Here is a 13043-nt window from a genome sequence, read left to right as displayed (position 1 = left end):
ATACTTTGACAGGTTGTAAAAGAAACAAAAGAATAGTTAAGTAAAATTTTGGGCTGTAACCCCAATTGCTTCTTTAGTTTAAGCATTCTTAAGCAGCTAAGGTGGCACATAAAATAGAGAGCTGGACTTGGAGTCAGGAAAAAATTAAAATTCTGCCTCAGACACATACTAGCTGTGTGGCCCTAGGTAAGTCACTTAACTGGTGTATGCCTCAGTTTCATCATCTGTAAAATGGGGATAATAATAGCTTCCAACCTCACAGAGTTGTTTTGAGGATTAAGTGAGATAATAAATGTACAGTGTTTTTCTAACTTTTATGTAAATGCTAGTTATTACTATTATTAACCTAACTTCATATATTACACAAAAACATGATTAAGAAATGCCCCCTCTTGGGCTGAAATGATGAAATGAATAAGAAAACATTTGGTATAGGTCCAGTATGTAATTTCAACATCAGGATAAGGGGAAGAAATAAGGTAGACAGCTAAGCATTGGTTCTTACAGTTGTTCAGAAAGAAATGGAGGCAGATATTTAAGAGAGATTTCACTATTCAAAGTGCTCAAGTGAGAAATGCTTCCCCCTATTTCTTTCCTGATGTAAGAAAGAGTAAGTAGCACAGAATTTATAGACAACAGGTCTCTCCCACTTCAAACCTTTTAACCAGGTAAAAGTCAACGGCAGTGATAACAAAAAAAAAGCTGGTTCTTTGAGAAGATGAACAAAATTAATAAACTTTTTACCAATGTGATTAAAAGGACAAAATCAAATTGACAAAATGGCAAAAGAGTAAGATGATATTACAACAAAACCAGAAGAAATAAAAAAGAATGATCAGAATCTACTATGCAGCTATATGCCAACATAATTGAGAACACAAAAAACCAGAATTATTTCAAAAGTAGAAAAAAAATTCTAAGGAAACAGAAAACCAAGAAGAGATCTTAAAAAAAAATCTAGTCTCAAAAAGGAACTAGAGCTATAAAAGAACTACCAAAGGATGAGGGGCGAATGGTGAGGGAAGGGAGGATGCAACTCCTGGTCCTAATGGACTCTGAGAAGAATTCTATCAAGGTTTTAAAGAACAATTAGCACCTACCAAACAAGTTATTCTAAAAAACCCTGAAAGAAGGCACTCTACCAAACTCCTGCTATGAGACAAATGCAGTCCTAACTATATCTAAAGCAGGGAAAGATAAAGCAAAGAAAAAGAACTATAGACCAGTGTCATTAATGAATATCGACTAAAAAATTTTAAATGAAATCATCTCAAAAAGACCAGAGCAATTTATCCAAGAAATCATTCATTATCCCCAAGCTAGATATACCAGGCATGTAAGAATGGTTTAACATTACAAAATCAGCATGATTAATCAACTTAAAAATAAAAACATCCAAAACTGCACAATCACTTCAATAGAATCAGAAAAGGCCTCGACAAAGTACAACCCTCATTAATGCTTAAAAAAACAAACAACGCTACAAAGCATTGATATAAAGGAATCTTTTTTAATATCACAACAAAAACCACCTCTTTAAAACTAAAAGCAAATATTATATGCAATGAGGATTCACTAGGAGTTTGCCCAATAAATACAGGAAGAAGGCAAGGATGGACTTTGCTCTCATCATTATTTTATGAAGTTCTAAAAATCTTAGAAAGATGAGAGAAAGAAATCAAAGGCATAAAAATAAGCATTGAGGAAATTAAACTATTCCTATTTGCTGATAAGATGATAGTTTACTTAGAAAATTATAAGGAATCAATAGATAAACTAAATGGGGCCATTATCAACTTCAGCAAAATTGCAGGCTACAAAATAAACCCTCAAAAATCAAACAGTATTTCTACATATTACAAAATACAGGATGCGATAGTGAGGTGGGAAATGAGTATAAACTGCATAAAATATTTGGGAGACAATTTAACAAAGCACAATTAATGTGTATAGATTTAATTAGAAATTGCTCCTTAAAGAAATAAAGAATAACTTAAATAATTGGAAGGAGAGTCAATGTCCATGTACGGACCATACTAATACAATAAAATTAATTTATATTTTTAGTGCTATACTAATCAAATTATCAAAAGTACATTGCAACAGAACATCAGAGTCGCATTCCCTCTCTTTGAATGTCAGGATGACCACTTGTTGGGAGATTGTATCATAGTATCACAGACTTCTAGAAATATCTTCTGTAAAATTTTCTATAAATCTGTGATACTATGATACAATGCCCAACAAGCGGTTATCCAAACATTCAAAGAGGAGGAATCTACTGCTGCTTGGATAGCATATTCTACTTTTGGATGGCTCAAATTATCTGTAGGATTTTTTTTCAATCAACCAAAATCTGCCTCTTTCAAGTTTCTACCCCTCTCACTAGTTTTGATCCTTGAAAATAAGTAAAATAAACCTAATCTCTCTTTTTGAATGATAGCAGAGTTATAATGTTTTCTGCCTTTGTTTTCTCTTCTTTAGGCTAAAAAATCTTCAGTTGTTTCAACTGATACTCAACTGGCATGATTCCTCATACTTTCACTAATCTTCTCTAGATAGGATTCTATTTGTCAATGTCTTCTTAAATAGGGGCTCCTAAAATGAAACATCATCTTCTAGATATGGTCCAATCATGGCAGAGTAGAGTGTATCGCCTCCATTGCCTAAACTCATGTTAACTCTCTTAAATGGCTTATCTTACTGTTGAAATATTGAGCTTTACAGCCTTTCTTTATATCCTCAGTGCTTAACACAGTGTGCCTGTGCACACAGTAAATGTTTAAAAAATGCTTCTTTGTGAAGTGACTCAGCTTGAAATTAATTGAAACATCCAGAATATTTTCGAACACATTGTGGGTTAGCTATTTATTCAAAATCTAAACTTCTTCAGTAAATTTCCTGAACCTAATTATGGAGTTCCATACTGATGTTAATAAGTTACCTTATTATATTTGGTTCATTATTATAGGCCAAAAAGATCTTCCTGGATCCTAAAACCACAATTCAATCTATCTCTCCTACCTTTGGGTCATCTTCAAATTTTATAATGATGTTACATATTCCTTCATTGAAGTTACTGCTGCAGAACAGGATAAATAAAACTATGAACTATTGTTTTAAAAAATACTTACTGAAGGGGCAGCTAGGTGGTACAATGGATAGAGCACAGGCCCGGGAGTCAGGAGGACCTGAATTCAAATCCAGACTCAGACACATAACACTCACTAGCTGTGTGACGCTGGGCAATTCACTTAACCCCGACTGCCTCACCAAAAAAAAAAAATACTAATTGAAATTGATAAACTATTAGTTGACCTGATAAAGAAAAAAAGAAGAAAACAAAATGAACAAAGCTAATTAAGAGAGGAGGAGTGGAGTTAGATAACCTTGGGGTTTCAGAAGACAGAAGCTCAAGACTTATCTCTCTCTGACATACACTATATGACCTTGGGCAAGTCATATGATCATGTAGTATACAAAGCAACTCTATAAGGCAGAGCAGGCAGAAATAGGTCAATGATACTGGTAGATGGAATTTCCTCCCTAAGAGGTCCACATACAAAGGAACTCTCACCCACATATCCAAACCTCAAATAGAAAAGTAAGTCAATGAAACAGAACAGATAAACAAGAAAGAGATGCAAATGAAAACAGTTCAATTTTTAATAAATCCATGAGCATGAAGTACTAAGAGAAGGGCTCTCTTTGATAAGAATAGCTAGAAAGCAATCTGGCAGAAATTCAGTTTAGTCCAATATCTTGCACCATATACTATAGTATGCTCAAAATGGGTATGCAGCCTGAATCAAAAAGTTTTTTTTTTAAACTGATAAGTGAATGAGATCAAACGTAAAAGCCATGGCTAAGAGAAGAATTATTGACTGATCAAAGGAAGTCATAAAACATAAAACAGGCAACTTAGACTATATAAAATGTAAAAGCTTTTCACAAATAAAATCAATACAGCATTAGAAGAGAAACAATGGAAAGGAAAAATGTTTATATCAAATATCACCAATAAAAGTATGATGTCTAAAATGTACAGGGAATTGATCCAAATATATTAACACCAAGTGCTATTCCCTCAATAGTCAAAGGATATGTCTAATTACCATTAATGTGTCTTTCTTCCTGGAACTACTTGTATTACTTTGCAAAATCCCAGAAGTTCCACAGAACAATTTCAGAAACAATATAGAAAAAAAGTATTTCACTTCCCTACAAACTGATAAATGTCTAAAATGGATTCTGTGTTACCAAAAATACAGAAAAATCTGAAATTTATATTGAAATTTCCATTGTCCCGTATGAAATGGGTACATCTGCCCTAAGACCTGCTTCTATAAACATTTTTTCTAATTCTAATTTTCCTAAAATTCAACAAATTATGTTTATTTTCATAGTCAATCTCCTCTATGAAATCATTCATTCACAAATACGACCTTCTAAGTTATGTTTTATGCTTATAATCAGTGTTCATAAGGAGAAGAGCCTCAAATCTTGATTTCTGAGTTAATCTTGTCTAATTTCAAGTTCCCTAATACCTTAAGGCTTTTATTTTTGTGTTAAGGCATTCGGTTTAACATTAATACTCAATTGTCTGTTTCCACCCTCAGTTTCCTATTTTTGCCAGACCACACACAATTTGGACTGATTTTTGTCCACAGATGTCTCTGTCCCACAAGAACAAAGAGCAACCATGTGTTGATGAATGAGCATCTTAGAAAGAACAAAATATGGTCAGAAAAAGTACAGTAAACAGACAATAGTGGACCTTATGATTGCTAAATTGAGTGTTCTATAAAAATACTAATTAACAAGGATCCAAGTCTCAAACTGTACCAGATAATATGCCAGCAACCACTTAAATGGTGACTTTAGTCAGCTGAAGCACCATCTCTACAAAAGAAGTCTAAGGGCTGACAATGCTGTGTAATCCTTATATGTATGCAGTTAATATCATATGACACAATAAAACTTTTTCCAAAATGACCAAGGCAAGAATTTGAACATCAATCTAACTCTTAATTCTCGGCAAATAAGCCAACAAAATATCTACGTAAGGGCTCAATAAGGAATTAATCAAAATGTACTCAATTCAGCAGATAGTATAGAGACAGAACAGAGCATGTGCAAAAGCATCCTTTCTAAATCTGGCACAGCACATGTGTTAGTTCAGGACTTGGGTGTTTTGGGGATGACCTAACCCCCAGCTGTTTCCATTTGGCTACGAGTGTGACTCAGAGTTGAGCAAGGCTTGGTACTTGGGAGATGACAAAGCAATCCTTTATTGGCCGCTGAACTAGAAAAGCAGACTTAATGGACCCTGAAAAAGGAAGTGACCACCACTGGTGCTGTTTTTCCCTAGCATTTTTTGCTTCTGGAAAGTAACTCAAAAATAATAAACTGCCAAACACATAATGGCGAAAGCTCGTGTCCTGTCTAGGTGAGCCTGTGTTTGATGTTTCCTGATCCTGGGTGAACAGATATCAAGGCTGAGATGGACATGTCCCGCTTAGAGAACACTCAGGCAGATCTGGTGGTCTTGGGTCTTTCTGCAGGAAATGACTCGTGCTAAGTGGAGGAATTCCCAGAAACTACTCCAGATCAGACAAACATCAAAAAGAGAATGAATCCAACTGTGGCTTGGTTTGCCAGAAGACACAGACCTTGAAAGAAACAGTTCAGAGCTTAGGTGGAATATAAAGAGCCCAATTAGCAGTTTTGAAAACTGCTGTATTTTCTGAAAAGGTTAAGGTCTTAGTGTCCTAAGAAAGTCAATCAATCAGTAGGGAAAATAAGTGCCTACTATGTGCTAGGCACTGTGTTAAGGACTGGGGTTAAAAAGAAAGACAAAAGACAGTCCCTTCCCACAATCTAATGGGGTAGAAAACAGGCAACAAAGTATATAAAATAAGCTATATATGGATTCAGTCAATCAATAAACATTTATTATGCACCTACTAAATAGGCAGGCATTGCCCACTGGGGATATAAAAAGAGGAAACAGACAGTCTCTGCCCTCACGGAGTTCACAGTCTAAAGAAGAGAAGCCCTTAGACTTCTTTTGTAGAGATGATGCTTCAGCTGACTAAAGTCACCATTTAAGTGGTTACTGGCATATTATCTGGTACAGTTTGAGACTTGGATCCTTGTTAATTAGTATTTTTATAGAACACTCAATTTAGCAATCATAAGGTCCACTACTGTCTGTTTACTGTACTTTTTCTGACCATATTTTGTAATTATAAGTTACAGAAGCCTTTAAATCTTTCTGTCAATGGGTGCTTACAAGTGTTTTGCATTTAGTATTTCTTTTCAGGGTAAGGATTAAATATCAGCTCTATACCTGATTCACAATATATACCAGGTACCTCTCTCCTCCCTCACTTTGGGCAGATCCTAGCTATGAACAAAACCTAACTTTAACTAAATTGGTCCCAGGGTACTGGGGTAGAGGTTTAGGGAGTTGAAGAGCATGAGAAAAAGGAAGCTAGCTCAGTTCATGAAAAGCCAGAGTTCCCCCAGAACTGAGCCTGGTTCAAAGCAGAGGGTCTCCTTAGCATAGATGGGGAGAAAGACTGTCCTGCTCCTACTGCATTCAGTTGTGGTTATTATTATTAGAGAAGCATGACTTCCATCAAGGAACACAGTGTGGACCTGATAATAGAACTCTTCTTTCCATTTAGAATCAACGGTTATAAGGACACGAACAGTATCATTAAGTTTCCAGTAGATGGCACTCAGCTATAAGCTATATAACTACACTTTCTAAAAGCCCAGGTTCTCAGTGATGCCAGCAGGAGCACTTCTATTGAAGCATGCCAGATTTGCTCTGGGTGGATTCTGAAATCACTCTCTTGCTCTCTCTGGAGTCTATTAAACCCTTCATAGAACCTTCCTGCAACCTCACTAAAGAGGAGATCTTCCTGGATTCATACAATCTCATTCACATGGGGGATAATGTGCTTAGTTACAATGAGCTTATCAAGACCTGAATCCTCAAAAGTTGACTAGAACTAAAAAGGCCCAAAGGGGAGGAGGAGGTATCTTTTGTGGTAGACCACACTGTTTTAATGGAAAACAATAAAATATAGTATCACGTTTTGAATTGCTTTTCTTATTTAATCATGTTTTCCCTAAACACACCTTACACAATATATTATTACACATTATAATATACATATATGCATTTGTATACATGCATATGAAAAACACATACACACACACACACACACACACACACACAAATCAAGAACAACGAAGGGCTAAAATGAGTAATTCTGACTGTGACAGGAATTCAGGAGGGAAAAAATTGGTGTGGCTGGAAATAAGCAGTGCATTTTGTGGAGAGGATAAGATGTTCCCCCAGGTCTTTGAGGATGAGCAGGATTTGGATAAATGGAGATGCTGGAAATTTTTTGATAAACTTCAAGATCTTCTTTTCTCTCTTCCACATAGTTTCAGAACAAGAAGACCTACTAATCCAGGCCAAAGATGAGGAAGAATCAATTAAGAAAGCAGTACAAAGCAACAAAGAGAAATATTTTAAAAGATTTTAATCTGAAAAGTGCCAAATAATACGACTGTACCTTTTTTTTTTAATTTAGTTGGGCAGCTGGATGGTACAGTGGATAGCATGCCTCGCCTAGGAGTCAGGGAGACTCATCTTGGTGAGTTCAAATCTGCCTCAGACACTTACTAGCTGTGTGACCCTGGGCAAGTCCAGTAACCCCGTCTGCCTCAGTTCCTTATATAAAATGTATCTTTGCAAAGAAAACCCCAAAGGGGGTCACAAAGAGTTGTACATGACTGAAACAGCTGAACAACAACATAATCTTACTTTATTACTTATTCATTTTTGGAGAGAATTGCATTGGCATAGACAAGGCAAAAAAAAAGAAAAAAGAAAGAAAAAAGGCATTTATTAAGCACTTACTCTGGGCCAGGCACTATGCCTGGCATATATATAGTAGTTATCTAATGTTTCTTGACTGTGCCTCAGTTTCCTCATATGTAAAATGGAAATAATAACATCACCTACCCCTTAGAGTTTCTGTGAGGATAAAATAATATTTGTAAATCTCTTTTCAGACTTTAAAACACTACATAAATGCTATTTTTTGTTATTATTACTATGACCTAAGAGTTGTAAACACACCCTATATGAATCATTTCACTAAGGCATGGTGTGTGGTAGAAAAAAAAATTGGGTTTTGAGTAAGAAGACTTGGGTTTACGTCCAGAATGCCAATGACCAACTACTTAATTTTACATGAAATCTTAGCTTCCTTTTTCTTCTTCACGGATTTGAACCTTTTCCTGGCCATCCCTCACAGACCATGTAGACTACTTCAGATGTCATCATTCTGCTGCCACCCCAGTCTGAGATTGCTAAAATCCTACACACCCACCAGGAAACATTTCTGATGCTACCTTTCCTGCACGAAGTCTTACTATCTGGAAATTATCACCTTTTGGGGCAGCAAGGTGGCGCAGTGGATACAGCACCAGCCCTGAAGCAGCCTGGAGGACCTGAGTTCAAATCTGGACTCAGACCAAACACTTGACACTTACTAGCTGTGTGACCCTGGGCAAGTCACTTAACCCCAACTGCTTAAAAAGAAAAAAAGAAAACGAAAACGAAAAAGAAAAAAATTAGCACCTTTCCTCAGAACTTTCACAGTGCTTCCTTTGTGCCTCTGTTGTGCACTAATGTTCTTTTTTGCACTAGAATTACCTGTACACACTTTTCCCTACCAGATTATGAGGTCAAAGATCACATCTTATTTCTCTTTGCCTATTCACCAGCATTCAGTACGATGCTCTGGACATGACAATGCTAGTGTGTTCCCTCTGAGATGACCTCCCATCTGCTCTGCATCTATCCTGCACGTACTACATGGTTGTTTGCATAAAAGTCTTCCCTATTGGAATGTGAGCTCCCTGAGGCCAGAGATCGTTTTGCCTTTCTTTGTATCCTGATCCTTTAGTACAGTGCCTGGTACACAGTAAGCACTTGACAGATGCTTGCTGATGACTGATTAAAAGCTGCTTTGCTGAATTTGAACTCAGATTTCCATACAAGATATGTACTATACAGGAAGTTCGTCAAGGGCTAAGTTATTCACATTCTGATATGCAGAAGAACATTTCGATTTCACAAATTAATGAATTCTAGACGTGACACTGTAAAGACTTCTATGTCAGTTAAACACAACAAAAAGACCTTAGAAAGATCAAATTTTATGTATGTATATAGATAGATAGATAGATAGATAGATATTCCCCAAGTCACTCCATTTACAAGATGCCAAAAATGAAATGTAACAATGAACCAAGTACTTTGAGTCACAAGACTCAATATCCTGATGATCCAATATACAGATAAATTCCTAAAAAACATTCCTTAGGAAGACCATAATGCTTAGCTTTACACTATACTCAAGTATATTTACTCAATACTCTTCAGCTTGATGTAATGAAAGAGATGCTGCATTAAGGGTCCTTTTTACTCTTAAATCTTATGCTTTCAAATCCTACTTCTTAAAGTCTAGAGACTTCTCTCATGCCAAAGAATATACTTTGAGTAACATCACGAAGCTTCCACTCTCTACCCTTACTCAAACTATTCCAAAAATTCCAGTTCTTCCACTGAAGTTTTCCTATCAAAATGGAAGAGTAATGACAGTTTCCCCAATTTTAACTCCATCTGAGCAACTCCTACAATCACAATCCACCTAATGCACTCAGCCACTTTCCTCCCAACTGAGATACTGAATTTATCTATTTGTGTCCATTGCTCCTTCTTCTGTCTGATTTTAATGTATCAGTCCATGTGATGGTTATCTAGACTGAAAGCCTCTGAAAGGGAAGGAAGTACATTGATTTAACTCTATTTCTATATCACCTCATCTTGACTAGAATTTAATAAATTTTTGAATGGTGATCTTAGGGGTTGCAGAAAACCTATGATCACGTAGGGTTTGCTCCTATTTTGGTCCTTCTTTGGTATATGTATTGTTACAAACTTAAGGACCCTGTAGAATTTTCATACTCAAAAGCCGAGGCCTTGAAAAGATCAGATCCTGTGCACATATTCCCCAGGGAACAGTTTTCAAGAAGACACGCTGAAGTATAAAAAGGAAGTAAGTACTTTTGAGTGAAAAGAGTGGAAAGAGATTATGAGCAGGTAAAATTTAGTTAAAACAAACTTCTGTGTTCCTCCCCAACAAAGTACAAATCTTTTTGTACAAGTGGACCCCATATGTTAGCTATTATAGTCTAAAAATTGATAAAAGGAAAGTTTTATAATTTCCTAATAATGACAGACCCCTATAAACGTTTTACTGTAACATGCAAGACTTGCAGCAGCATGGGAAATCTTTAGCATTGAATTTGTGATGTAGAGGTAAAAGAAATAGCATACTTGTATTCAAGGCTGGTATCAAAGCAGCAGTTTTCCAGAGCATCCAAAGATGTCATCAGAAGAAGGTTCAACTGTTGGCCAGATACATCACTGAAAAGGGGTAGCAAAAAAGAGATAATCACTGAAAATTATTTCACTACCTAAACACTCCTTATATATTAAAATTTACTGTCAGTGCTCTGCTAGAAGAGCTAAAATAGCTATAAAAAATTGTTCCCATAGAATAAAATCTAGTCCTCTTTGTAAAGAGAAAATCACATAGGAGGCCTTAATACACCTGAACTTTACAGGGTTTATGAGCTATCTGATTCTGGGCAAGTCACTTATCTTCCATGTGCCAGAGGCAACTATTCTCCAGGACTTCTCTCCTAACAAACAGACAAGCTATAGTCTGTGTGTTGGCAGAAGGTCACCCCATGTTAATGAAAACACAGATCTTAAAAAATTTCAAGATCATTTTATTTTTACGACCACGAAATGAATAATAAGTCATCACCACTTGCTTTTATGATTTCTTCTTTCCTTCCTTGTCCCCCTCTCTTTATTTTTTTTACTTTCAAATTAGGCCTGTGATTTCTTCATTTTCTAGGAGCAATTAGTGAGGGTCCAAGGTCACACAGCCAGTATGTGTCAAGAGACAGGACTCAAATCTAGGTCTTTCTGACTATGAGATCAATCCTCTCTCCACTTTGCCATGCTGTTATCATTTTGTTTCACGTAGTCCAACAAACCTTCAAGCTCTTACTTTTGCTCAGCTTCTCCATTCTGAGGAGAGGGTGGCTGTTTATTCAGTTTCAAATCATTGAAATCTGAAGACCAAAGTAGAAGTCAACCTGTAAGCCAACTAATAACCTCCAAGTGAAATGCTATTGGAAAGCTACCAACCTCCCTAGGCTGCCAATCCCCAAGCCCACCTCATGCCTTCCGTTCCCTATAAAACCTACTAACGCCAATTTCAACTTTTAATATGGCAGTCAAGTCTTAGAAAAATGGGGAAAAATTGAAATAACTTGTCTAACTCTCTGCTTTTCAACTTCTTGCAACTTAAATAATGTGGTTCCAAAAACAGTACTGGTGAGCATGAAGTCATCCCTGGTAACTCAAAAACTAAAATTAATTTTTTACTGCCTTCTTCTAGGCAGCTGGATTTTCATCAACACTTGTATTGTCAAGGGGTCCTTTCAGCTTTACTCTTATCCTTGCCTACAACCTTCACTGTGATTTATCACTTACAAAGCTGACCATGATGCATTCTTAATAATTTATTCACAGGCTAGGAAACAGGTGATTTTGCTTGAGGCAGGGTATTTCATTTTTCAGGAAAAGATCCATGCTCTGTTTCTCTTCACTTTCAATACGCTTAACTAAGAATTAAATAAATCTTAAGGTTGTCTGTTTTTTTTAAATAAGACACTATTGAGCATCCTGAATGAATTCTCAAGGGGCTCAACCTGCAAAACCTATTTGCTAATCAACTGATAGCCTCAGGAGGTTTTAATGCAAAATTTCAGAATCCACCTTGGAGATTTTTATAAATAAATTCCAGAACAGTACTTAAATTTTAAGGGGCCTTCTTTCATAGAGACAGCTCTCAGCAAAAGCTGCTCTGTGGACAAGATTATCTTTATATGAAATTGACTTTTGTCCCTAGCAGTTAACATCATGTTCTAACCCTGTTCCCCCAAGAGGCAATTCTGGCTTTCAAGCAACCCATTTGATATTACTGAGTAATTACGCACAGACAACAGCCTTCAAAGTTTTCTGCCTTTAGAAAAATGGAATTATTTTGCCATATAATAACTATGTGCTCCAAATTGTTTCATTTGTCTTTAATGAAGCAAGAAGGTAAAAAAAGTATTAGAACCAAAAGGTAGGTCCTTTAGATTAGATTAGTTAGAAATTAGAAAAGAATTAAAAATCACATTTCCAGCTAGAACATTAATACTAATGCAGAGAAACTCAGAATGAAAAGGAAGAATGTATTAAACAAAGCAAACACATGAACACTGTGGCCAATGCTGTATAAAATCTGTGATTACCCTAACAACGAGAAGTCAAGGATGATATAGGATAGAATACTGGGACTGCGGAATGGAAGGCCTGAGTTCAAATACTGCCTTAGACACTTGGCAGTTATGTGACTCTATGCAAGTCATGTAACCTGTCTGCCTCAGTTTTTCCATCTGTAAAATAGGGGTAATAATAGCATTTATACCCCTACCCACACCCTCTGAGTTATGATGAGGATAAAATGAAAAAACTATTGGCAAAGTATTTTGCAAGTATTAAAGCACTAAATAAGTGTTGGCTATCATTATTACATGTTGCCTCTGGAAGACTGCTTCCTGGTAACATTTCCCAAGATATCCTGCTAATACAAGCTAAGCAAGCTTATGAAGAAGCAGAAGGTACTATGTCAACCAGGGTCTAGTCTAAGGCCATTAATTCTGAGCAGGTATATCCATAAAACAATAAGAACACAATCCTCTATAATAATAAGTCACTAAGTATCTCATCTTAAAGTAGAAGCCACTAGTGTAGCACTGGCTGCCCAGAGATGAGTAATAATTTAATTTTAAGATCTGTTGTTTTAAAAGACCTGAAAAAAACC

General features: G+C 36.2%; 1 protein-coding gene across 3 annotated transcripts in view; it reads right to left on the bottom strand.

Annotated features, from left to right (window-relative positions):
* The window catches only part of FOCAD (focadhesin), a 381816-nt gene that overhangs the window by 73967 nt on the left and 294806 nt on the right, over window positions 1-13043 (bottom strand). For all 3 annotated transcript variants that reach the window (XM_078153058.1, XM_020973967.2, XM_020973969.1), the window contains exon 28: window positions 10433-10522. In XM_078153058.1, coding sequence (XP_078009184.1) covers window positions 10433-10522 — 90 coding nt within the window. The remainder of the gene's footprint in view (window positions 1-10432; window positions 10523-13043) is intronic.

This window comes from Phascolarctos cinereus, unplaced genomic scaffold (assembly GCF_003287225.1).
Source record: "Phascolarctos cinereus isolate Bilbo 61053 unplaced genomic scaffold, phaCin_HiC Scaffold_4;HRSCAF=312, whole genome shotgun sequence".
Taxonomy (NCBI): Eukaryota; Metazoa; Chordata; class Mammalia; order Diprotodontia; family Phascolarctidae; genus Phascolarctos; species Phascolarctos cinereus.
The sequence above is the reverse complement of the archived record's forward strand: the minus strand, read 5'-3'. Positions and strand labels throughout refer to the sequence as shown.